This window comes from Haliotis asinina, chromosome 2 (genome assembly GCF_037392515.1).
Source record: "Haliotis asinina isolate JCU_RB_2024 chromosome 2, JCU_Hal_asi_v2, whole genome shotgun sequence".
Lineage (NCBI taxonomy): Eukaryota > Metazoa > Mollusca > Gastropoda > Lepetellida > Haliotidae > Haliotis > Haliotis asinina.
In genome coordinates, this window is record NC_090281.1 from 48,002,383 (window position 1) to 48,029,527 (window position 27,145).

Here is a 27,145-nt window from a genome sequence, read left to right on the forward strand (position 1 = left end):
ATTCAAATTTAATAAAAATAATTTCTTTACGAATTCCCATCAAGCGGAATCTCACCGCCGTCTCCAACAATCGTGAATAGAATCGTTTGTCATTGAGAGCGATTACCAAATTGTTATGTAAACGCATTACGCTTGAAAGAAAAAACCTCTACAACAAGTGACTGGAGATTGCCATGGTATTATGTTAGAAGCTTATAAAACCGAGTTAACTCTGAGTGTGTCTATATGGTCTTTGATGATACACAATCATAACTGACAATAACATTGACACGCATCTCAGTAGGAGCGCCCCGAGCGAGAAGGGCCTATGGCAGATAACGGTAAAGAGCGGTACAACGGTAGATATCATCTGGCACAGACTCAATGTCTCTGAGACACGCTATAGATTGACCTTCTGTGTCTGTGAGTTGGTTTTCATCGATATGAGGTCAGTGAGTTTAAAGTGCGTTTGATGTACCTTACTCGTATCTGTGGCCAGATCAACCTGTTTTGTATTTTTTCATATTTTTCAAACTTAAACGGAATAAATGTCGTTTTATGCAAATAAATAAATAAAATGTAAACAAATAAATAAAAGGAATGTATCAAAACAATGTGTTTATGAATAACTGATAGATACTGAAGCTGTTACACAAGATTATCAATCTGGGGGCAGTACGGTAGCTCAGCGCTTAAAAGGGTTGGCTTCTAACGCCGGAGACTCGGGGTACGATTCCCCACGTGGGTACAATGTCAGAAGTCCATTTTCTATTGTGATATTGCTGAAATGTTGCTAAAAGCGTAAAAACACACTCACTCACTAACTCACCGGATTGTCAGGTCGAGAAACGTAAACATGTACTTAATGACGCTTAAAGTAGTCGAATGAAGTTAAAATGACTTGTGCCATGATACTTATAAATATACTGCTATACGTTTACAACCTCTTAACCCTGTGTCTCGAGCAAATAACATAAATATCCGTGTGTGTGTGTGTGTGTGTGTGTGTGCGTGCGTGTGTGTGTGTGTGCGGGAGAGGGGTGGTCGTGGGGGGAGGGGGAGGGGGTGGGGGGCAGGACGATACTAGTGATAGGCTTCATACATTGCTTCACTCCTAAAAGAACATGGTGACGGTCATCCAAAATATTGGAGAAGGTCATTATTGAGCGAATTCCATTTAACCCATCCTTCCTGTCTTAAATCAACCGTTCCTAATTGAACTAATACAATAACATACAGGCATACGCGTTTGTGACTGTCAGCCCGATTCTGATATTCTAGTAGAAAAGGAAATGCCTACAACTAACAAACCCTTGTTCTACACTAACGTCTTGAAATAATGTCTTGAAAAAACACACATTACAGTAACAGCTGTAATACCGTTGAAAACAAGTATCTGCTCACGGTGCACTCTCAGTGTACAGTCGGCTCTGCTTTTAGCAGAGATTTCAAATGGACGTGGAAAGGGTATTGTTGTCTTCTATTCAAATAAATACACATGCAATCACCATTTATTTTGTGCAAGTTCTACACGGAACAACATGATATTTTGTCAAAACTGGGAAAAAGCGTGTTCAGTGGTCTTTTCAAATTTGAATTAGGAAAGAGAACAAAATACATTTGTTGTATACTAAGTAAAGAAGTAGTGAAACTTTTAGAAAATACTTTCATACAACCATGCTTAATAGCATTTGACGCATGTACTTGAGCCCTTCACAATCATAATTTTCTTGGGAATGCACACCCCACTACCTCTCGTCCGGGCGCAAAATGTTATTGGTTGTGGTTGCACTGAAAAGTAACCCAGTTGCACCCCTGGGTGCTTTCTTCAGTGTGAGATAGTGTCGTATGTACAATGCCAGACACCATGGTCGTCCAGCACTTTGGCATCCGAAGTACCGAACACCAGGTGGTCATTAAGAGGTAAGACCCATAACGCACACATTCCGTGGATAAAACTGCAAGCATCATGGATGGTATCCCTATGTTTGTACATTCAAATCCACTCCGCTTATTCCGGTACCTTCGTAATAACTTGTAGACGTATGTCCTAAGTACAAGTGTACCCAGACCAACACGTGCCGTGGAACATGCGCTCTGGTTGCAGTCAACTTAACCAAATCAGAACATCACCATAACAAGTTACTGACAGGAATTTGTCTTTCGCAGTATGTTATGTAAATCTTAACTAGGCAAATGAAAGTTATTGACAGGACTCACTTGGAAACACAGCAACCATTCACGGTGATACTGGTACAGACAGACAGACAGACAGACAGACAGACTGATGTATATGCCACAGTCATTTAATTCCGATACGTTATCATTTCTGCATAAAAATGTTCAAAGATAACCAGAGGACAGAAAATATGTTACAGTGATTGTTTGTACTTTAATCTTTACGCTTTTAGACATATTGTGCCCAACATCATCAAATGAATGGACAAGTGTAAGTACTCTACGTCATGATTTAAAACATGTTTTTTTGAACATATATCTGAGTTTTCAAAATGACAAGACAGATGGAGCTCTAAACTGTTCCTGGCGTTGAAGTAGGTTTGTCGTCGTTTTCACGTATTCTGTTTATGTCCTTCAGTAGGGCGAGTGAGCTTAGCAATATTCCAGCAATATCACAGCGGTGGAGACCATAAATAGGCTTTGCACACTGTACCCATGAGGAATCGAACCTCTCCAACAGAACAAAAACTTGGCCTTTGGCGGAAGGAATATCGTTTTTTCTTGCCCCTGCCCATCTGTTTTTTTAAAAAAAACAAGGGTAGAAAGGCAGATCTCCAGCCAGAACTGCTGTCTCTGCGCCACACATACAGTGTGCGGTTTCTTCGTGTGCCTTGATCCTTATGTCGTTTGGGTGCTTTAATCACTAATGTCATCTGAATGGTTTGTTTCTGTACCCTGATCCTAATGTCGTTTGAGTGCTTTAATCAACAGATCTCTTACTAACGTCATCTGAATGGTTTGTTTGCGTTCCCTGATCCTAATGTCATTTGCGTGCTTAAATTACGAGATCTCTTACTAATATTATCTGGATACGTTTTCTGTGCCCTGATCCTAATGTCAGTTGGGTGGCGTAATTACGAGATCTCTGAATGTTTCTAGGTTTCTTTTGTTTGTTTCTTTTGTGCGTCTGTGTCTGTGTCTACCTGCCTGCCTGTGTGTCTGTGTCTGTGTCTGTGTGTATGTGTGTGTCCTGACTGTTTGGGTGATCTCACGAGATCTCTTACTAATGTTATCTGGATGGTTTGTTTGTGTGCCCTTATCCTTCTGTCGCTTGGATCGTTTAATTACGAGATATCTTACTAATGGTAAATGTGTGGTTCATTGTGCAGCATGATTCGTATGTCGTCATAGTCTTTGAAGCACGAGGTCTCTTTCTAGTGTTGTCTGCATGATTCATTGTGTACTCTGATCCTAACCCCCAACCCCGATGTATGGTCCAGTCTATTGAAGTCAACTAAGGTATGTAGAGTTATGTCCCGTTGACACACCAGACACCAATAATATTTGGTCTGAATCCTACTTCAGCCCCATTGTCTTTCAACTGAAGCGGGCGTAAAATGACCGATAACAGTATTCCACGGTGCCGTTGCGTCAATGGTCAACAGAAAACACTTTCCGGAAAGGTTCATGTGATCAAGACTACATCGTTCAATGAATAATCGAATAGACCATGAATGCATTTCTAATTTTCACAGTTGTAGTTGGTATACAAGTTTATAAAACTCAGGTAAATCCTAAAGTCCATGACAGTTGTTGCAGTGTTTTTCATAATAATGATATGATGGAAGTTTACCGAAAAAGAAGGTTGGGATGTTACCAAGAATATATAATAATATTCACCTAGTCCCTTAGTCTGGCATACACACTATGAAACAAAATATCCCAAGAAATCCCACGTAAAATTAATGTAGAATATGTGGCAGCTAACAGGATTTCCACAGTTTCAATCTGAAAATGTGGAGAGTCCCAGGGTTCCGATTTATGATATCTTCTTATCAGTGCCGTAAACTCATCAAAAGTTCATCTGCGAGACATCTAAACAACTGGGCCCACTTGCACAAAACGATCTTACCTCAACGACTATACTAGAGAATGGGAGTTACAATCATTGTAGTGTCACGGTGTCACCCACCGTCAAGGGAATCTGGACGGAAAATGATCCAGTAAACGTTCCAAGAACAAAAACCCGACTGTGAGTTTAAAACATTTATTGAGTGCAGGGTACCACGCCAGCATAACAACAAGCTGCTAGATCAACAAGCATAGAATTAACTGGCCACAACAGCTCGCCTTAACAGACAAGGCCAGGGGTCGGCCCATAAATTGCTTAGTGCCCCCTACTGAGGGAGGACGTGGAATAAGTGTCGGACTGCAGCCTCTAACAGGGCGCGCAAGGGTCCAAAATAGAAATATTAATAGTAGTATCTTAGTAATAGTAACTAGCGTGACCAATAGACCGGACAGACAAAGACAGGTAGAAATACCATCACGAGATCCTGTCTTGGACTCCCAAGATCAGCCTCCCGGTTGTCTCCCGATGCAACTCTTGACAGCAAGGTAGCCGGTCAACCTGCGCGCAGCAGTCTAGTCTTCCCCAAGGTCCCGAGTGACTGTCCATGGTCGGCTATAGCTATATCTCAGCCGCGCGGACGTCGGAGTGGACAGTACCCAATGTGGGATGTAAAATGTCGGCTCATCTCTGACCTTCACAGCAGTGTGCTAACTGTTGGGTATATCAAAGGCTATAACTATGTCCTAAGAGTAGGTATAGGTGAAAGGGGCACCAGATCAGTTAGAGCGAGAGTCCTACTACAAACAGATGTAGGAGAATAGTTGGTCAATGGGTTCAGAACTTGTGTAAACAGCGAAACCCTGATATAATACATAGTATACCTGAGAATTTGGGCGGCATAAATGGTTTTATCTTTGGTATATTAACAAATAGAAAGACATAAGTTACATGTACTGAAGACTAGTGGACTCCTCTGCGAGAGGGTAAGCACATCGAAGGATGAGATGTTAATTACATGGTATAATAAGTAAGAAAATGAGTACTAGTCAAGCACGGCTCAAACAGCCTGAGCGGGGTAATGTGATGCGTCGGCACCATTGGCCAAGTTGCGGGATACACACGCGAGTCGCGTGACAGTAGCACTAAGATTGCTTTGTGCAAGTGGGCCCTGGTCTGTTAACTCTCTAAAGTTCCCAGACCAGTTGGAAATCTGCCAGTCCAGAATTGTCTGGTTTGATAAAACCAATAAGAACGCAAATAAGAGGAGGAAAACTGTATAATGTTTTCAAATCTATTTCAGTCAAGGCTTTAGTGATTATACTCATTGATTATAAGTCCAAGACCATCGGATGAACGTCCGGTCGCAAGACAGACCGTCCCGGACGGTCGAGCAGGGGGGAGTTTGCAACGCTGTTACTATGAACTGTTGTATATGTAAAATATGTACCAGCTGTCCGCGCACTAGTTTCCAAAATAGTCAAGCTACCCAGGCTTAGACTGGGTATCATAGTGGTTGCCCGTGAAAGGTCCGAGTTAGAAAACTGGCCTTCAGTAACCCATGCTTAAGCCTGTTGTAAGAGGCGACTAACGGGATCGGGTGATCAGACTGGCTGACTTGGCTGACACGTGTAATCAGTTTCCAAGTGCGGAGATCGATGATCGTGCTGTTGGTCACTGGACTGACTGGTCCAGACTCGATTGTTTATCATATAACTGGATTATTGATGAGTGCTGTGTAAAACTAACCTCACTCACTCATAGTGGAAGTATGATCTTCATCTCACAGCATGTTCCCGAGTTTCACATTGTGAATCTATGACAAACATTTCCTCGAAGTATTTGTATCACCACTACTAAATGATCCACGAACACATTCCCGGTATTGTAACAGTAGAAATATAATGTCACAAAACAAAGTGATGACAACCATGAACTGATATTTAATAACCTACAACCATCCCACAACTCAATCTTTCTCTAGGTGGCCTGTACCAAACTAGACATTCAACGTATGTTTTGTTGGTCTAGCCCTGTAGCAAACCAGACGCTCAGCGCCTACTTTTGTTGCCTTTACCCAGAGCGCTCTTTCTCTGTTTTGGTCCCGATACCACTGAGATATTGCCGTGGTGACTATAAATCTTAAGTCATCGGGAACAAATTCCACTATATCTGCTTTCTGTAAACTGAAGCGGAGGTAAAATACCAGATCCCGATGGCGTGCAGGCTTGACGCTGAAAAGGGTCGTGAGACTTCATGGAAACTGCAACGTTTGTTGCTATGGCAAGCGCAACAAGACGAGGTGGGGGGAAGTTTACCGATAAACGCCGGTGGGATGGTACCAGGAATACATGATAATATTCAGCTAGCCCCCAAGTGAAAGTGCCAAAAGTTGATATCGTTGACGGGATATCGTAGTAGAAGTGAGTGAGTGAGTGAGTTTAGTTTTACGTCGCACTCAGCAATATTCTAGCTATATGGTGGCGGTCTGTAAATAATTGAGTCTGGAACAGACAATCCAGTGATCAACAACATGAGTATCGATCTGCGCATTTGGGAACCGATGACATGTGTCAACCAGATCAGCGACCCTGACCATCCGATCCCGTTAGTTGCCTCTTACGACCAACATATTCGCCTTTTATGGCAAGCATGGGTTGCTATTCTATACCCCGGGACCTTCGCGGGTCCATAGTAGAAGTAAGCTAGTAAGCTCTTCACAAAGCGACTGGACTTGATATAATGTGAGATGGTATAGCTTATTGCTTGTTTTTGTACAGACTTTAAAAACCTTCAGATTCAGTGCCATCCCGGTTGGTTTGTTGGTCACCATTGTTCCAACCATATGGCGCCTCTCTGTAAATAACTGAGTCTGGACCAGACAGTCCAGTGATCGACACCATGAGCATCGATCTATGCAACTGGAATACAATGACTATCCGTTTACGACAAGCATAGGCTACTGAAGACAAGTTATGTATCCTGGATCAGTTTACTCTGTTCTTGAAGATGTTATATATTGTAGAACAGTGTTCCAAGTGTAATCATTTTAAGGATTGACAGTCGGTGAGGGGCAGCTGTGTGGGACATTTAGACTTAATTTAACCATTTTACCACCACTTAAAGCAATACATGCTGTACCTTGCAACACCTTATGGAGGATACACTGGAATTTAAACTTGATACCCATATTAAAATTATCAAAAAAAGACAAACGTAAAAATCCATCATGTGTCCAAAGGACGTGAAACGTGAAGAACCATGTAAAGTAATGCCCGCTTTGCTATGTATACCACAAACAAAAAGTTTGGGAACAAATTAAATAATCGTACATAAACTTAAATGTGGGGATCTTATTTATACACTAAGGTAAATGCAACGACATGTTGGAACATACGGTGAGTGAGTGAGTGAGTTATTATTTAACGTCACGTCGGCAATATTGCAGCCATATTGTGACGAGAACGTACGTGACATAAAAAGGAATATATAGGCATATTATGAAGAACCTGTCGACGAAGACAGTAAAACCACTAGACTATCACAGTTAGTATTTAAAACTAGCGTAGAAACTTAAAAGTTAATATTATCACTATTGGGACAGTGATAAAAACAGGCTATAGATCGCCAACAACCGAAGGTAGATCACCATACTAGGGACCATGGGGACTTACAGTACCTCAGCTACCTGCATGGTCCCTACTTGGATTTACACCATCCCTTCAGCTGCTGGCGACTGTATGCAAGATTAGCCACAATTTAAAATTACACATATTCTACGACTACAAAAGTGGAAGATTAAATCTGACTTCGACTGTTTTGGGGACTTACGTACCCTCTCAGGAGGACAATAATTTTACGGTACTTCAACACCCTTCGAGGATACAGCCACTAACAATCTTAGTTGCTAATTCAACTTCCAATCATAAAATATTTATCCATTTACAAGTCATGTAACAGGTCTAATTCTTTTCAAAACGCAATGATTAAATGATAACGAACATTACTAAAAAGATCCTTCATAGTTCTTGATTTTAAAAAGTTATCCCTTGCGATGGAATATTCAACACAGTCAAGCAAAACATGCTTGACTGTGATTCTGTCAGCACAAGGGCTACAAAACGGAGTATGTACGGTTTTATTTCATGTAATTTGTTCGTACCTACTTGCCTATCCCACCTCTTCTGCATCAGATCACGGATGTAAGACCTAATGATAGCTTTATAGTCAGTGTATGGAATAAGAAGTGGCGTCACAGATTTGTTGAGTGCTGCTTTAGCAGCAAGGTCTGCCATTGTGTTACCAGAAATGCCTACGTGGCTTGGTAACCGACAAAAGACGATGTTGTATTGGCCAGTAGCAAGATTCTTATACAATTCAATAATATCAATTAAAAGTGGATGTTTACAAGAAATATTTTTAATAGCCTGAAGGCAAGGAAGAGAGTCGGAATAGATTATATACTGTTTATGTTTAGGGTGTCTTTGGATATATTTAAGAGCTGTTAATATGGCGTTAGCTTCTGCAGTAAAAATACAGCTATTATCTGGTAAGCTATAAGATATTGTTCAGGATCCAATGACAGTGGCACAAGCCACTGCGCCACCATCCTTGGACCCATCTGTAAATAAGAATTTATAATTGCTATATTTATGTTTCAATTGATTATATTCTTGTTTATATTGTAATTCATTTCTTTCTGATTTTTTAAATGTAGTTAATGTCAGGTCGACTTGTGGCCTAAACAATTGCCAAGGAGGAGAAGAAAGAAGACGGGAAGGAGCTATGTTTTCCAGCTCAGTGCTGGCAGCAGAAGTAAGTGGTTTTATTCTTAATCCAAGAGGCGGAACAGGGTCGCAACCCACGGCCAACAGGTTGGTGGACGAAATATCACAACGAGGGGTTGGCAAGCACTTAGCGTTACCCAGCACCCACCACGAGGAGGTGGCTTGCCACGGCTGCCGGAACATACGGTAAAGTAAAGGATACAATATTCACTGAGTTTGAATGAAAACATTATCAAAACCCGTGAAAAATAAGGGTGCGGAAACAAACCAACTCGATGTTTGATTCAAACTCCGAAACTGTAGTGCATGTAGAAGACTGAGTTCCTATGCAGCTTGTTTCCCGCAAAAGAAGCTGCAGACAAAACTGAAGTCTCACAGCTTTTCATCATGGCATAGCTGAGACAGTTCAGCGCTCACAACAGAAACGGGGCCATTGCATGGTTCCAGGATGGTGAAGCCATAGTAAGTGTTGCTCGCTGTCGTCAGGTGTCTAAGGGGCAGGTTCCAGGCCACTTGTAGAGTACTGGACAGTAGAGCTCTGGAAGAGACAGAAAAACAACAATGGCCGATTACCGATATGTTTTGCTCCAAGTCCACAGGAACCGATTCACAACTGACAGTGCCTAGTTGTTACAAGCTGCAGGAACGTCTGTATGCCACATGAACTTCGATGTTTTGTTCCGGAGTTTGAATCAAACAAGCACCCTTGTTTTTCGCTGTTTGACAGTGTTTCATTTTAGTCAAACTAAATGAATATTTAATCAGTTGCTTCACTGCATGTTCCAACATGTCGTTTAAAGTGTCCATTACGCACACAAACAGTCGCATTTACCATACAGTATATATGACCTCGCCATGTCTAAGTTTATACACTAGCTACATAAAGAAACTGTGCATTGTCAAAATATTAGCCCAGTTGATAAGTACGATACCAATGTCAAAGGTACATGTAAACGTTAATGGAGGGATCATGAGACCATAACAAGTCAGGGGAGTTTCAATTGGACAATCAATCACAATGACGTCACGAGTCCACAATCGGGACAGGAGTCAAACGACCATGCCCAAAGCTCAACAACGGGTATGTCCTCCATCGGCATTGCCATTGCATCGACGACACATAGAGCCTTTCAAACGTGCAAGGAAGGCTTGTGAGATGTCAGTTAAGTTGCCCTGAACAATCACCAAAGGAGCTCTTTGGAGTGCTGTTATTTCACCCCACATCATCACGGAATCATCACCAAAGCAATTCCTCTCCAAGACACAGACTTGTGCATAACATTCTCCCACGCACGTTGACGTCCATCGTTATGGGAAATGTTGAATCTGGACTCATCTCTAAAAAGATACAGCATTGCACCACACCTCATTTAACTATAGAAATTTAATGGCGACAATGTATTTTAGTGTCTTGAAGACTTGAACTCATTCCTACTACTTTCTGGCATTGATAACAAAACAATAGTGAAACAGTTGTCTTTGTTTTCTAGTCAGCTTTGCCTAAACAAAAGTTAAAGTTCCCCCAAATCTGTATTGTGTATTATTCACGTCTATTAACGTGTTTATGCTGGCGACATGGATAAACGCCAGTTGGCACCATTTTGATGGAATGACTCACTCGGCGGGCTTCACGCAACAGAAAACAAAATCACGAAAACACCAACCCAAGTTAATTGATGAAATATAAAAGCATCCTGGATTATTCGTCGTGCCTAGTGTTTAAAGCGTTCACGCGTCAAGCCACTTGTCACATGGATACACTGCATGAGGTCCATTTCTGCTTTCCCCGTCGTGATATTGATGGAATATTGCTAAAAGCGGCGTAAAACTAAATTCACTCACTATCTTTCCACAACCACGGTCAACCACGGTCAACCACGGTCAGTGTTTCATGGTGGAATATATAGAGAATATAATATGAGTGCCCATGTCATACAATGTTTATGACACAAGTTCCTAAATGTTGATATTTCCCGAGCGAGAACAAGGAATATGCCGATATTTAGACACGACTGTCGTAAAGCTAGTATGATTGGGCACTAAGATGATATTCTGTTTATCACCGAAGCCGTAAGATTGGAGAAAATACACCCAAACTGAATGACAGAAATGACTGATGTTTTTTTTTTCCTGCTTCGATGTGTACCATATGTTCCTTATGTTTTATTGTTGTCATGAAATCATGACTGTGTATTGATTCACACATACATACATATTGCTTTAGCAAAATATGGAAAACGCGAGAGTCCATTATATTTAGCGGCAATTGATCTATGTGAAACGGTGAAAGTGGGCGCAAGACTTTCATCTACACAATTTCGTGGGTCTTTTGTGATAATTTGCAAGCTCTGAGAGTAACACAATGACATTTGTTGTGGAAGCTGAATATTTATTGAGCTGTTTTCTGACACAGTAAACCGGCTGTTACATGTTATATCAATAACATGACCACGTAGGTACCCATGCTGTTGCATTGTATGGTATTAATTTAAACTGTATTCCTTTTGGCAGGGGAGCTTCATATGAGAGGAAAGGTGTACATGTCCTAGAGGTTTACGAGTAAAGATCGGACCCGTGACGCTTCGGTTTGGAGGAAGGAATTGGTTTTCAGCGACCAATGTTTGTCCCAAGATCGGGATCGGGTCGTCAGGCCCGTTGACTTGGTTGGCACCCATTTGCACAAAACGATGCTCATGCGCTTCATCACTGGATTGACTGACCTAAACTAGACTTTTTTTAAAGATCGCTGAGACATAGCTATCTATTCTGTCGCCAGGTGTCAGTTAAACAACAAACAAATGAAACTAGAGAACGGGTGTAGTGGTGTCAGACTTAAAAACGTAATGTGGACTGGGATTCGAACTCACAATTGTAGGTGTTTGGCTCGCCCAGGGAGTCAACTGCCCTGTTCACGTATCAAGAAATAGCGTTGAAATCTGTTAGTGACTTGTGGCTTCTCCATCGTCTTATTTCGTCCGTTCGTTCGTTCATATTTTGTTGTTTGTATATATTGGTTATACACTGTACATACTACACAATCTACATCCGTGTTCTCTGTCATAGGCAATTTATAATGCACACGGGTTAACGAACATCTGTTCATGAACGTCATCATCATTTAGCTTTATACGACCGGGTGTCCCCTAAACAGTGAACCGGTTTTGACTCGCATTTTCTCAATGAATTTAGTTTCTCTCCCGCTGAGAAAATACTTGTCGTAAAACGGTTCACACCTGATAACTATTGGTTGTAGTTACGCGTAGAAACCGATTTCACCGAGCGTGTAAAGAAAATTGAACACTGTACAGATGTTTGTTAACCCACAAACATCCCCCACCCAATCTGCGCCTGGGTGGCCTGTATACAACCCAAATATTCATTTTGGCATGATTTTTCCAGAACTTTCTCTCATCGAATGAGGTGTAACATAATTCGACCGTCCGAAGGGCAGTCCAAGTTGGATAAATACAACACGCAGAAAACCAACATAGTAAAAAAAACCAAGTAATCAATCCTTTAACGAGGTCACCTTCTTCGATCTCTGTATTCGATTCAATCAGTACCCTTGCACTTTTTCAATTTTGCCGAGGTAGCAGATGTCAACCTCTCCTTGCGCATAAATTATGGTATAAGTAACAAATGGGTCTCAAGTTCAGACACATGCAACATAACATCATTTTGATTCTCACAAATGCCCCGTAAACTAGTTTTACTTGTAGGTAGCCTGACTGCCTTTACAGCTATATACCTGTCTGTTGCCATGCTTACAACTCCTTGGAACGTATGGGATCGTGGAGGGATAGAGACACGGACACACGCCACATTCCTAGGTACTGTAGCTGTGATCCTTTCAAACACTCATTACATGTCCTTGTGGCGAAATGTTATGGGTGATGAATGAATATTTGTGATACAATCTAACATTGAAAAATTGTATGAGATTTCGAAATTAATCTGAATTCTTTGTTCTTCCAAAATGTGTGTGAATACGAGGCGGTTGGCAAGGACAAGAATACCTTGTACACATATTCGTATTAACAGGTACTGTGTGAGTCTGTTTTACGCCGCTTTTAGCAATATTCCAGCTATTTCACGACAGGGGACACCAGAAATGGGTTTCCCACATTGCATCCATGTGGAAATCGAACCAGGGTCTTCTGTGTGACGGGCCAACGGTCTAATCACTAGGCTACCTCAGCGTCTCCTTAGAAAGTAACATAACATGTGATATAGATATTACTAACTGGTATTTGAAAATAGCTGTGTGCTAACGGCAGTCATCTAAAGGAAGAACGCGTGTGTATGTAGTTCGTAATTCTAAACACACCGTATAGTTTGCCTGTACCGATGACAGTTAGGTGACACACTCCAGCCGATCACTATTTGTGTACGTGAATTTCATCTCCGCGTTCCATGTGCACGTTCACGAGCATCCAGATTGGCGCTGATCCTAGGGGAACCCGCGTTTGTTGTACGAGCTAACAAGTAGGATCTCTTGATCGCATTCCCCTTTTGTATGGACTGATGCTCTGCAACTTGATTGCTTGGTCCATCCCTGATTACCTTCAGAAAATCGAAATGAAGGTTGATAACTGCTGAGGGCATTCTTTAATAGCAAACAAAGAAGCCTCACTATTCATGATAAGAATGATAAGAAAGACAATGATAGACAAGGAAAATTGCTTCACGCATAAAGCGTTACCCAATACATATCATTCTATTGTAAATTAGCCCTTTAACAGTTTGGCGCAAATCAATACAAATCAATCAAATATTTTGGCGACTTTTCAGAATACAATCTTGGAAGACAACAGATCAGCAGCTATCTGGTTCCGACCTTCCTTCAAACAAAAGTCTGTCACGTCTGAACGATCTTCTTCATAAAATCACTAAAAATCATTACCTTCCGAATGATACCTATTTTGGTTACAACGTTTCCGTGAGCGACAAGTTACCGCTGTATAGAAACTTAAGTGATAAACGACACTCCAAATGCCGTGACATAAAATATAATTTCACGGGTGAATTGACTGTGTCTGTTATCATTCCATTCTATAACGAAGCATTGACGCCCTTACTACGCCATGTGCATACACTACTACACCGAACACCTTCATACTTGTTGAAAGAAATACTACTGGTAGACGACAGAAGCACATTTTCGTATTTAGGAGCCGATTTAGATCGTTATTTTGAAATACTGGACAAGAGAATAAGGATACTTCGAAACAAAAAGCGAGAAGGTTTGATAAGGACCAGAATGAACGGTGCCAGAGAGGCCAGGGGAGATGTTCTTGTGTTCCTGGATGCACACATGGAAGTTGGCGTGGCATGGCTGGAGCCCCTCCTGGAACGAATAGTCAATCAACCACAAATTGTTGTTCAACCCGATATACCTGATATAAAATACGGGTAAGTTCAAGATCCTAACAATTGTTTGCTCAATTTACTTTATAGCATATAAATATAGGTATCGCGGTGCATCCGTGGGAGATATTTTAAAATGATGAAACTTGATTCTTACAGAGAGTTATCCTGGGGAATATCAGGAACCTTTTAATTGGATGGCAAATGGGTTTTAGGTTGATTGAGCTATGAAAATGTTTTGGTTTATTAATTTGGTAGTATCGGTAAGGATAGATACCACTGTAAAACAACATGTGAAGGTGTCAGTAGAGTAGATTATGTCATCTCTTCACCAAACACATTGCCCTTATTTAATGATTTTCATATTGAGGAATTTTGTCCAGTGTTATCTGATGTACATGCACCAATCCCTTTCAGCCTATATACATCAGATGGTCATAATACAAACCTGTCATAATTATATCCCTGATTATAGCAACACTCACAGCAAAAATAAGCTGGTTTCCGGAACACTGAAACCGAGAAGAAACGTCATGGAAACCAACATTTCCAGTTGGTTTCCAGGGAGTTTCCTATAGTTTCATTGTGGTTTCCATGCAACTGAAACTGCACCATTTCAGGATGGTTTCCAGTTCGTTTCATTACCCACTCCTCCAAGCGGGATCCAGTTGGTTTCCATGTACGAGTTTATTGTAGGTTTCAACCTGGTTTCCATGTATGATTTTTTTGTAGGTTTCAACCTGGTTTCCATGTATGAGTTTATTTTAAATGAACACTTATGGTCATCTGTATCAAAATTGCCTCCATTTTATGTGGAATATTTTAACTTGGGACTTTAATATAAACTAGAACCTTGCCGGACGCATGGCTTACTGGCAAAAATTAAACCTATCTATAAGAAAACAGGAAATCGTATGGACCCAAGTTCATATAGGCCGATCTCCACCTTGAGCTGCTTTGGCAAACTTTTTACAAGTATCATTAATGAGAGACTGAATAAATGTTGTGATGATAATGACATTGTCTACAACAGACAATGTATTTGTTATTCATAATCTGATAAATCGTATGAAAAGGTGCAAAAGAAAACGCTTTTGTGCTTTTATCGATTTTTTACAAGTATTTGATAGAGACTGGAAAATTGGGCTGTGGACCAAACTAAGTCAAACTGATATCAAGGGTAAAATTCTGACTTTAATTCAAAACTATGTATAAGGACATAAAATCATGCGTTATGGTAGATTCTCGAAGATCAGATTTCTTTGATTGCCTGTCAGGAGTTAGACAAGGAGAAAACCTGTCCACTCTCTCATTCTCCATTTTTCAAAATGACCTAAAATCCCACCTAATGGAACAGTCTTGTGTTGGTGTTCAACTGGAAACAAATGATGATCATTCGATGAAGGTTTAAATATTAGCTCTGAAACAGTCGTGTCGTGGTAAAAAATAGAAGTTGTTATTCATAATGTAGTCATGCGGTCGTATTCGTCCAAACTTAAAATGTCTTTAAAGAACTGCACCAAAGCCATAATAGTGTACCAGCATTATCACATTTTCCCTTCACTTGTTCTTCTTTTCAGACATCCAAAAACAAATCAGCATTCAGTTGTCTGTGACGAATCTGACAAGGAGGAATATATCTCAAGACCTGGCATGTCTTCGGAACTGAGGTAATCAAATTAATTAGTAATCAAAATAATTGTATCAAAGAATAAATAGAAGGTGAAATCCAATACATTCTTCGTTTTCATCCAAAAGTATCTTCTAAAAATCCAATCAAGGATCTAGTTTACATGTTGTTATAACAAGTGATATACATCAAGAGACGAAAGTATGTGACTGAATGACAGGTTGATAGTGTACGAGCATTATCACATTTTTCAATCACTTGTTCTTCTTTTCAGACATCCAAAAACAAATCAGCATTCAGTTGTCAATGACAAGTCTGACGAGGAGGAATATATCCCAAGACCTGGCATGTCTTGGCAACTGAGGTAAATTACACTATTAGAAACCAAAATAAGCAGAGATGGTAACGATAAACACCAGTGTGTGTGTGTGTGTGTGTGTGTGTGTGTGTGTGTGTGTGTGTGTGTGTGTGTGTGAGAGAGAGAGAGAGAGAGAGGAGGGGGATTTGGGGGGTAGGGAGGGGGAGGCGGTAGTTTTGAAAATCTTGCTGATGATCGGTCCTACACTTATCTTGGAATGCAAGTTCAAGAACTCCATAATGTCCAGACTCAAGACAAACTTAAGGCTGGCAACCTGGAGCTCAGAGCTATTGCTTCAAATAAGATCAAAGTTAATCCTTCCCTATTCTTTTTAGTAGATGATTGGACAAACAAGTCTTGATATTTTAGTGAATGCAATTGAGAAGTGACAGAGACTTCCAACACCTTGCCGATGGTTGGCACAAACGATATATCTTAAATTACAAGATGGCATAGTTTCGACAACGCTCGTTTCATATAAGGTGACTCCGAGGTCGCATCCATGGAATTCCTTGCTTCATATGCACCACCAAAGCATCATCTGATGAAATAATATGTGCAAAAGTACACAAGAAAAGTCTCTCATGAAGAAAAACAACCTTTCCGAATTGGGATATATAATGACAGTCACTTCCGAATTGTATTTGCTAAAGTACCATTCTCGTGGAATGTCGGTTGTGCAATAAGACTTCAGTGGATGTCACAAACAGCATATATTTAATGACATGATACCACAGCTTCAATAACCCTCTTTCCAGCCATGTGGCGTAGACTCCGCGATTCATGGTACAAGCTTAAACATGTCCATGACTTCATGAAAATGATGCTTTTAAATTTCTTTGGAATGAGCTCATATACAGCTTAGGTAGAATTCATGCCAACTGATAATATTTGTTCCTGTTTTTTTGTAGCCAGTGATTACATTTATGAAACTGCCTGTCCCCTTTAACTTTTGTGATTGGCACGATTCAGGAAAAGCGTGCTGCTGAATGCTGACTTCGTCTTTGAATCTTTGCATCCTAAGTACACTATCGTCCTGCTCCCATTACCCCAGCTACCGGACGCAACAACCATGTACTGATGAAAGTACAAATGAAACAATGTCTGAAAATGGCATTGAGTAACATTTTTTATTAAGGTTTTATTTTATCGTCAAATCGTCAAATCGGCAAAATTTCAGCCATACCGTCACGGGAACAATCATTTATAATTTGTTTACAATAAAACCGTACCGATGAATTTCACTTTAAACAAACATTGTATACAGACTAGAGTGAAATTTAGATTGCGAATCCTCATAATGTTACCTTGTTAGTTGAACAAGTAAATGTCAAAATTTTAGTCATTGTAGGATAAAAGTTGTTAAACAAACGATCATAGTGTCACATCCCTTCTATTGCTCTTTATTGCAAAGGGGTTTGCACATTCAGTGAAATACCAAGAACAAGTCGGATTGGTCTCAATTAACGCTCACCCTAGCTAGATGAAATCACACCTTCATGCACTGTTCATTGTTTAACAAAATAGCCATACATTTTAAGAACAAACTAAAACAAACTTAGTAGTAGCATTTGGGTAGCTTGGCACACCCACACCACGTACCTAAAATTTGCCATCTGTAAAGATCCGGGTTAGAATTGGTCTTCAGCAACCGTCTTTGTGACTAACGGGATCGTGTGTTCAGATTCGCTGACTTGGTTGACACATGCCATGGCATCCCATTTGCGTAGATCGGTGATCATGACGTTGACCACTGAATGATCTGTTCTAGACGCGAAAAGTTACAGACCGTTAGTATTGAGATGGAATATAAACAACATACTAAACAACCTGAGACTCGCCGATTCTTATTCCTTGCAATCCCGTCTCTTTTGTTCTTGTGGTGTTTGTGTGTGTCTGTGTGTGTGTGTGTGTGTCTCTGTGTGTGTGTGTGTTTTCTCTGTGTGTGTCTGTGTGTGTGTGTGTGTCTGTGTTGGCGTGGGAGAAAGGGTGTGTGGTGGGGGAGGTCTTTACACGGTTTGTTGCTAATGAAGTCGTGAATGGGCTGCTCTTCAAGCATGATCGCAAGTATTAGTGTGGTCTGATGTAGCGCTCAGGTGTAATATCACAATTTTGTAAATTGCAGGGATAGCCGCTTTCAAACTGTTCCGTTATTATTCGTCGCATATTCATATCTCTGACCATTATCCAAAGACTAAATACCCTGGGCCCTCTTGCACAGAGCAGTCTTAGTTACAATCAATCTTAGGCCCCTACAATCAACTTTACAATCATCGTACAATTGCCCTAATCCACTTGCACAAAGACGATCTTAAGACAGCATGGGCTTAAGATCGCAATCTTAACTAAGATCGAACTCTTCAACGTTGGAGGTAAAACTTTCTTAAACTCGACTCCTGTCTACAGTTGTCTTCAAGTGCGCAAAGAATGCAGCGCAAGTAAAACGTGGAACTGGTTACTGCACGCACCTGACATTCCTGCCTTAACCGCACCTTGCAGATTTTTCATAAAAACAAAACAAAAAAAACAAAAAAAACAACAAAAACAACAACAACAACAAAAAAACAAAGCAAAAAACAAGCAAAAACACCCCACAAATCTTTGTAATGATAACGTGGAAGATAACATATATGGTACCTCGTACCTCGTGGGCTATTCTCTAATTTTTCTACATTCTAATATTATTTATGAACTAAGAATGTCATACTGCAACCACAGAAATATCACGTTTTATGATAAAATATTGAAATACAAACAAGTACATTAACAAATTTGGGTTTTGAGTTACTGACCTAGTACTCATGAAAATTAAAAGATAACATAAATTATAAACAAAATGTCCTTATGATACAACACCTAATTTACCATGATTTGTCAATGGCTGTCAATGAGTCTGTGTTTGGCATCTGGTTGGTGTTATTTGGAGTAAAATCCCAAATATATCCCACAAGCATTAGATGTGTAAAGATATGAAAGTGTGACATGAAAGTGGGAGTGATGAGGAAAATGCATGACAGGGAAATATGAAAACGTTATTATTCAGTGTGTCTTGTATGTGTTGTTAAATACTTATCTAAAGTATGTTAACTGCGTTACGCTATTTTGTTGATAATTATTTTTTCTTTTTGTCAAAAACCTTTTTACGCAAATTTCACATGCCTCAGCAAGTGTATTTTGAAGAATACTTCAAATTGTATTATATTTAAAATGCATAGATTAAAACTCTATTCTCTCGTCAGAAAGAAACATAAATTTGTACGTTAACCAACTGTAGATTATTGACACGTCTATGATCGAAAAGAAATATATGTGGAGATCTGTGCTGTCACAATATAACATACACTGTATTTGGGCATGGCAGATTTTACAGCAGCGGTATAAAACGCAAAGGGAAACCACTCCCATCTTGCGTGAAAATCAAGATTAGCTGCCCTTGAGTTATTGCAAAGATCATGGCCACTGCTAATCGCATGCAGACACCTTTCGTTACTATCCTTTCCTTGTTTATCAAAAAGGTATGGTGTTCATACTTTTTCCAACACTGAATCGGGTGAGAATTGTACTCAATGATATGGACTCGATAATGATGTTGTTCACTTCCGCAAATAGCGATATTTCTGACGTTAAATCGATGTTCCATTCTCCGTGTCGTTGAAGTGTCGAGGCGAATCATACAGTTTTATGCAATATAAAAGCAATCCCCAAACGTAAAGCTAATTATTTGCGTGAAATTGACACCAGCTTGGACGCCATTTTGCTACTGACAACAATGATCTTAGCTCCTTACAATTGGTTCCGACCAATTGTAAGTTTTGATTGTAACTTACAATGATCCTACCCTACAATAGCTTTGTGCAAGTGGATTGCGATTGTGACCGAAGCCTCAGATCGCGATCTTAAGGATTTACAATAATTGTAGCTCTAAGATTGCACTATGCAAGTGGGCCCTGAAGTAGGTACAATTCCTAAAGTTTAAAATCATTGGTTGATGTGTTCTGGAATAATTTTCTTTCAACTTTCAAAATATCTAAATATCTACAAATCAAAACATCAATTTTCAAACATCGGTTTTTGACTGAAGGTTTCAAAATTACCAAAAGCGCAATGTAACGAACTTGATGATGTACTGAATATAATGATTTTAGACTTGTAAATGTTATTGAAGAAATAATTTTCTCTCCAAATGCCATCGTATACTTCATTTAACCTCTGCGCTACATTTCGGACAAGATCATATCTTCAAATCATTCACATATATTGATGGGATTAAACTATCACGTCAACACCCGACAATGGAAATGTAAATTTAAATGTAAATGTAAATCTACTAATGATTTTCATCTTTCCAGCCAGAATTGGTTTCCGTTCCCACCCTACCTCTACCAAGTTGGCTTTCACCAAACTAATGCCTTTCCATCACCAGCACTACAAGGATCGGCAATTGTGGTTCGTAGGTCTTACTTCATGAGTATCAGAGGCTTTGATGAAGGACTGAACATCTGGGGAGGCGAGCAGCTGGAATTGGCTTTGAAAGTTTGGATGACAGGAGGACGAGTTGAGACAGTTCCATGCTCTATCGTTGGCCATGTTTTTAAAGATAATCCGAATGTTAAAACACAAAAGGAAGATGATGTACTTACCAAGAATGTTTTACATATTGCTGAAATATGGATGGATGAATACGCAGACTTTGTGATTGCAAATTGTAGAGCTGAATCTCATAATGGACACTTGCCAACTTTTACGTCAAAAGAAGATGAATCGATTCACGAGGGAAGGATTTTCAGGGACCGAATGGGGAGCAAGAGCTTTAAATGGTATCTCGATCATGTATTTCCGGAACTACAAATCCCATCAAGGGAAGATCTATTGTGGGGAGAAATCATGAAGGATAACGAGTGTCTTTTTGTCGTGGATGATGCCTTTGTTGCTCTTGGCAATGTGTGCGAGTCATACGGAATTTCATTTAGAACAATTTTTTCTCTCGACAAATGGGGCAGACTTCGTAGCAATGGCCAGTGTTTGGGCTTGGATGAACACACTAGGAACATTGTCACGATCCCGTGTTACAAAGAGGATATGGCTGAAGCTGCTGGTGAATGGGACTACACAGAACACGATCAGTTGATGTATCGAAGTCCCAGTGGAACATACTGCTTAGGTTATGTTGAGTCAGAGGAAGCCGTTAAAATGGAAGCCTGCAAACCTACAAATGAGCAGCAGCCATGGTCCTTTCAGATACAGTTTGAATGGGAATCAGGAACTGAAGAGCTAGATTCGAAATTAAAGGGTAAAGACATTGATTTTCGATTTTGATATGCACCCTTCTTGACGATCGTAATAATAGATATAACATCCAACCGACGGGACAGAATATCAAAGGGAAGGGCCCATAAACATTAAATCAAAGACCACCCGACCAGGAGCATAGGGGTGGAGCAGGAAAGCAAACATAATTCACGATATGTTCAATGAATACAATTGAAACTATGCATCGTAAGGCTGAGGACATCTATTTCTAAATTCTGTCTATCTCTGAATAGGTCAACATATCTGAACTTCATATTTACCATTGTCATGGCAGACAGCGGACTGATAGACGGATGGACAGAGAGACTGACTCGAATCTTAGAAGTGGCCAAAAAAATACGTTCGTGGGGTCGAAGATAAAACAGCACATGATTAGGTGAAAATTCTCTTCACAGAAACGGTAAACCCAAATTCTAAAAGATATCCTCAAGTAATCATTTGCTTAATAGTGGTGTTTGTTATCGACACCGAAACATCACACTCATTACAATAAAAAAGTTGACGATTGAACTTGGTTTTCCTCCCATGAATTTGGTGAGCTAAAAATCAGTTGTGAAAACTAATTATCTTAGTGAATTCTGATCAGTCAGGTATCAGCGATATGACTAGGCATTCACCTACATTGTTAGATATGAGCTTTGAGGGATATACGTACAAACTGATCAAGAGAAAACAAGAATATATTTCCAGGTACTGCATTGTCAAGAACTGTGGATCAACAGCTACAGCATCGAATGACATCATCACATTGGTTGGCAATACCCACAAGCACCCATATTTAAGGTACATATGGTATCCTACAAGTATTATGAAATCATATATATTTGAATATGAATACATTGTACCATATCCTATAAGAACGTGTGAATATAAACCATTTGATTATGATGATGTTTTTGGTTAAGGCAACAGAGGTTCTGAAGAACAAATATGAGACGATTGTCAAGCCATCTCTCGAGCCAGTGCCATCACTTTCGATCAACAAGATGAGAGGAGATCTAGCAGTGTCTGCAATGCCATCGAATGACACCCCGGGTGTTCAAACAATTGACAATGAAAATTGCAGAAATGTGTATTTTTCCCTTGCCTCTGAAATTTGTGAAAACCATGTTAATTTCAACCTAAACTTACCCGTGAAGGTTCCCGGGTAGAATAGGCCTTCAGCAACCCATGCTTGCCATAACAGGCGACTAACGGGATTGAGTGGTCAGCATTGCTGACTTGGTTGACACATGTCATCGGTTCCCAATTGCGCAGATCAATACTCATGTTGTTGATCACTGGATTGTCTGGTCCAGACTCGATTATTTACAGACCGCCGCCATATAGCTGGAATAATGCTGAGTGCGGCGTAAAACTAAACTCACTCACTCACTCTAAAGAACAAGGAGATCTGTCCAGCCCCAACTTCCAACAAGCAGACAAGATCCTGTAATACCGCCAGAATTCCAGACAACAGGGACAGATCAGATTTTGTTTAGTCTGTACTTTATCAGGCGATAGTTTGCATTTTCGCATTACGTCACAACTTGGCATCACTGCGCAATTCTTGTCTGCCACAAGGCCGTCATCGAACAAATTTGTACGACATCACAATGTAAACTGACTTCAGTACGCATGTCAGTTGTATCGCTGCATATAGCCGTCTCCAGCAAACTACTCCATTGCATGCCGTTTCTGGTTTGCAGCTGCGTCACTCACCTAATATCACTGGTGGAAACATTACGCTTTTCCGACGGATAGTATGTCTCATAGTTCGAGTCAATAATTTTACAGTGACACGGTAACGTTTGCAATGTTTACGTTCAAACATACGCAGGATTCTTAATTTAGGAAGTATGGAATATAGCATCTCAGAAAAGAAATACAGTTCGCTCTACCACCATGGATAGTTATTATGCACGCACACTTTCGCCCTGAACTATTATAGTTAAGGACGAGTATGCTTATGAAAGTGTGCTTTGTTTCACTATAAATGGTGTAGCGCGAACTGCATGTCTTCATTTAAGTAGTCTTAAATCAACGACAAAGGACGGCAAAATTGAAAACTGAGTAATTGTTACTTGCTTGGATGCGATCAAATGATATCTCCTAGGATTTTGTACATTTGCACAATTTTGTACATCACTGAACTGTCTAATGGCAGCACCTTTTTCAGAGATGTATAGTGTATTTTCACTGAAAACTTGAGAAGAGTGATTTTTGATGGTAAATAGAATCCCTATCCTAATGTCTTCGGAAGTCAAATACATCAGCACTCGTTGATAAAGATAAAACTAAATTATAAGACATGATATCCAAAGACACTTGAGTGAGATTATTTATAGCCCTTTGAGTTCGCAATATCTGTAGCTGACGCCACACGAAATTAAAGCCTAGATGCAATCAAAAGTGAAACATAATTAAAAAACAGTTATCATTTATTCATGACACATAATATACATTGCTGATTATGATAAAAATATAAGTGTATAATCACAAATCAAAAGTGAGAAATGTTTTGTACTTGGGTTTACTACCCTCGAAATGAAGCACCCGATATGCCGAACCTAGTCAGAATGGGTCGGCGTGTAGGTAAGGGAAACGAAAACTTTCATTGACTGGTTTGTTTGCGGATACACTCAAGGCTCTTTGTTTATGGTGTATAGCTTGACAGGTGTTAAGTTCAAACTGCATATGCTCTATGACTGAAGTTGTGTATTGCATATTATCATTACCAAGACAGACACACAGGTGTTAAAAAACAGACATTGAGTTCTGTCTGTGACAGATGCTGATTACCACAATGAACATGTTCTTTTTCTGTGTCTCCATGTACATGAATTAAAATATTGGAGTTTTCAAACTAAGTAGTTTCTAACAATAAAATTAGTACAGTTAGAAATATTGACAATGCTATGTAAACACTTTGCTGTTTACTATGGAACTGAGAAAATGACTTGGTAAGAAGAACGTGTGGTGAAATACTAGTGCATGTAGTCAAATGAAATTATATTAACAGTTAAATCGGTAATCTACTGTCATCATGTAGGAAAAGCTTGTGCATGTGAAATATCAACAAAATCGCCTCCTCCCAGTATTCACCGAAGGTTTGTTGACACATAGCTGAGTAGATGTAGATCCTTAGCAGGGTTATTTCATGTAACGAGTAGATTATTTACTATTTGTTGTTTGTGTACACTACCCTACCATTGCTCACGACTTTATAATCTGGGAATCCCGCTTCAAGCTCCGCAAACCTATTTGCGCAATGCCGCTATTGAAACAACTTTTCATCCCAGCCAGGGTGAAATTGGTGAATCGTTTCTGATTTCGAGGTTCATTTTTCAACTTTATAAGTTGAATTTGCATTTTTGATAACTTGTTACTGCAAGTTCACACCAAAAGGTATCAGACTCTGCAGAGTTGTGTTTTACGTTACATGTAAGGTTATGTTTAGAAATCAAAAGATAAATTCAGTGCAGTGTCGATAGGCCGTGTGTAGATCTAGCGTTTAACAGGAGCTTCACAAAAGAACCCTGCTTAACCACTGCAGTTGGCATCATCCCATCTATACTGTCTGTCTCTCCATCGATAGGACAAACAACAGTTTGCAGGCCATCCATCCGTCCTGCTGTTCTGCCAGTAGAACTTGACAATGGGTGTTCCGTCAAACCAGATCCAGTTGATCTTCCCCTTGCCTCCAATGCACACTGAACGCTCTGAAAAATATGGTTAGTTCTCAACAATATATCAGCTATATGGCGACTGTCTGCGTATACTCGAGTTTGGAACATACAGTCCACTGACAAGCAAGAAGAGCATCTATCTGTGGAACTGGGATACAATGAAATGTGTCAAGCCTGATCTTATGACAAGACGTCTCTTACGTCTCTTACGACAAGCACGAGTTACTGAAGATCCATAATGATTCTAAATCACATCTTCACATGTTTATCGAGAAACGAAGTGATCTATTGATATCTGAAGGCTTGGAAACCGAGGGTAACATGAGCATCACTGTGCATTTTCCTCTTGTTTCAAATGACGCTATTTAGGGTGGACAGTTTCAGCAAGGGAACATGGGGATTAATAAGTAATTATAAAATAAATCAATCTTCTAATTTTCCTTACATTTTTCAGTCACAATTCTGTTTGGAATTGCATTTTCTATACATGTCCAGCACGACATTAGTTGTTCATACATATTTTCATACTTTTGAAACCCATCAATTCATTACATGTGATAACAAATTTGATGCGATAATCATTTGAAAGTCCATGGTACCTATTCTACAGGTTGCAGTGGAATTTATGAATTTGGTATAAGGTTTCGGGAATTACACACGCCTTGTGTGCGTGCGGGTAGCATTCTGAATATTTTTACTGGCAATATATGATAGTTTTCTTGAAAGTGTATGGTTCCAATTAGTAAATGAAAATATAGCCAAATGACTCACTGAATAGAGAGCATTCATATTGATCTTTTATACAGTTGTCACATTTGGATAAGTAATTCTTAAAATTCTCGACATTTCATCAGAACAGTTTTGGTTGTTTCATCTCAAAGTTTGGTTACATTTTGGAGATAGTTATGAAAGATTATTACTACTGAAATTACTGGGAGAGAGGTAAGCTGTATATACGATTGGGGTACGAGACCACATTTGACAAAAAGTCTCTGTAAAGCTTGATCTCACATTTTCAGAGACTTTTTGTCAAACGTGGTCTCGTACCCCCATACTATTTACTACTGACTTATGCCGGGGGTCGACACTCCCTTCAAACAATTATATCTAGATAAGTATGTACAGATACATGCATGTATGCTCATGACTGGACATCAGAGCGTTCTCAAAATCATGTGGGTTTGAACTGGTCTGCTTGTCATGAGAGGTTGGCTGACCTGGCTGATGCATGTCTAAGTTATGTAAATTGATGCTTATGCTTACTCAGTTATGTCGATTATGTCAAAAATATTGCTGACTGCGGTGTAAAACTTAACTCACTAACAACAGTCATGATATTGCAGAAATACTGTTTGATATAGCGTAAAATATTGGATTTTGGACCTTCTGCATCGTTTCTGTCAAACATTGTCCAGGCATCGCTGGTGTTTCATGTGTTTGCCTGCAATGCTGAAGATCCATAACTGTGGTCACATGGTTGAAAGGGTAGGGTAGGTAATGATTAAAGTGACCGTCCCTCAAGCTTCCTCACAGTGGGTACAATGTGTTAGCTCATTCATTTTTCGTGAACACTTATGTGACAAAATATGTGAATACACAAGACTGAGCAAGTGGGCAAGTTTTAGCAATGTTCCAGCAATATCATGGTGGGGTCACCAGAAATGGGATTCACACATTTTAGCCATGTAGAGAATCGAACCTGAGTCTTCAGCGTGACGGGAACACAATTGTACCATTAATCTACCCCATCGCCCTGTTTGGCTGACACAACCAGGGAACCATTCTGCAAAGTGATCTTAGTGTTGCTATGCTAATGCTATGTTAAAGAACAGTAATTACGATAGACTTAGAGCTAAGATTGCTTTGCGGAATGGGGCCCCCTTCATGAAAGATAACATAAACGTACGGGTAGAATCTCCGTAAGTAACCATGAATTGGTGCTTTTCTTCTGAATCAACCTTCATCAGGAACCCTCCATCTGCCTTGCACACCTTAGAAGCCTTGTACCAAGTATGTCTG

The 27,145-nt window shown here is 39.9% G+C and overlaps 1 protein-coding gene across 1 annotated transcript; it reads left to right on the forward strand.

Moving 5' to 3' along the window:
- The first annotated feature begins 14,053 nt into the window (after nt 1-14,053).
- Nucleotides 14,054-21,464, forward strand: LOC137271856 (polypeptide N-acetylgalactosaminyltransferase 5-like). Its single transcript, XM_067804248.1, has 3 exons — nt 14,054-14,205; nt 16,065-16,154; nt 20,498-21,464. Exons 1-3 carry the CDS (start codon nt 14,054-14,056, stop codon nt 21,462-21,464), a joined length of 1,209 nt encoding a protein of 402 aa, XP_067660349.1.
- The last annotated feature ends 5,681 nt before the right edge of the window (nt 21,465-27,145 follow it).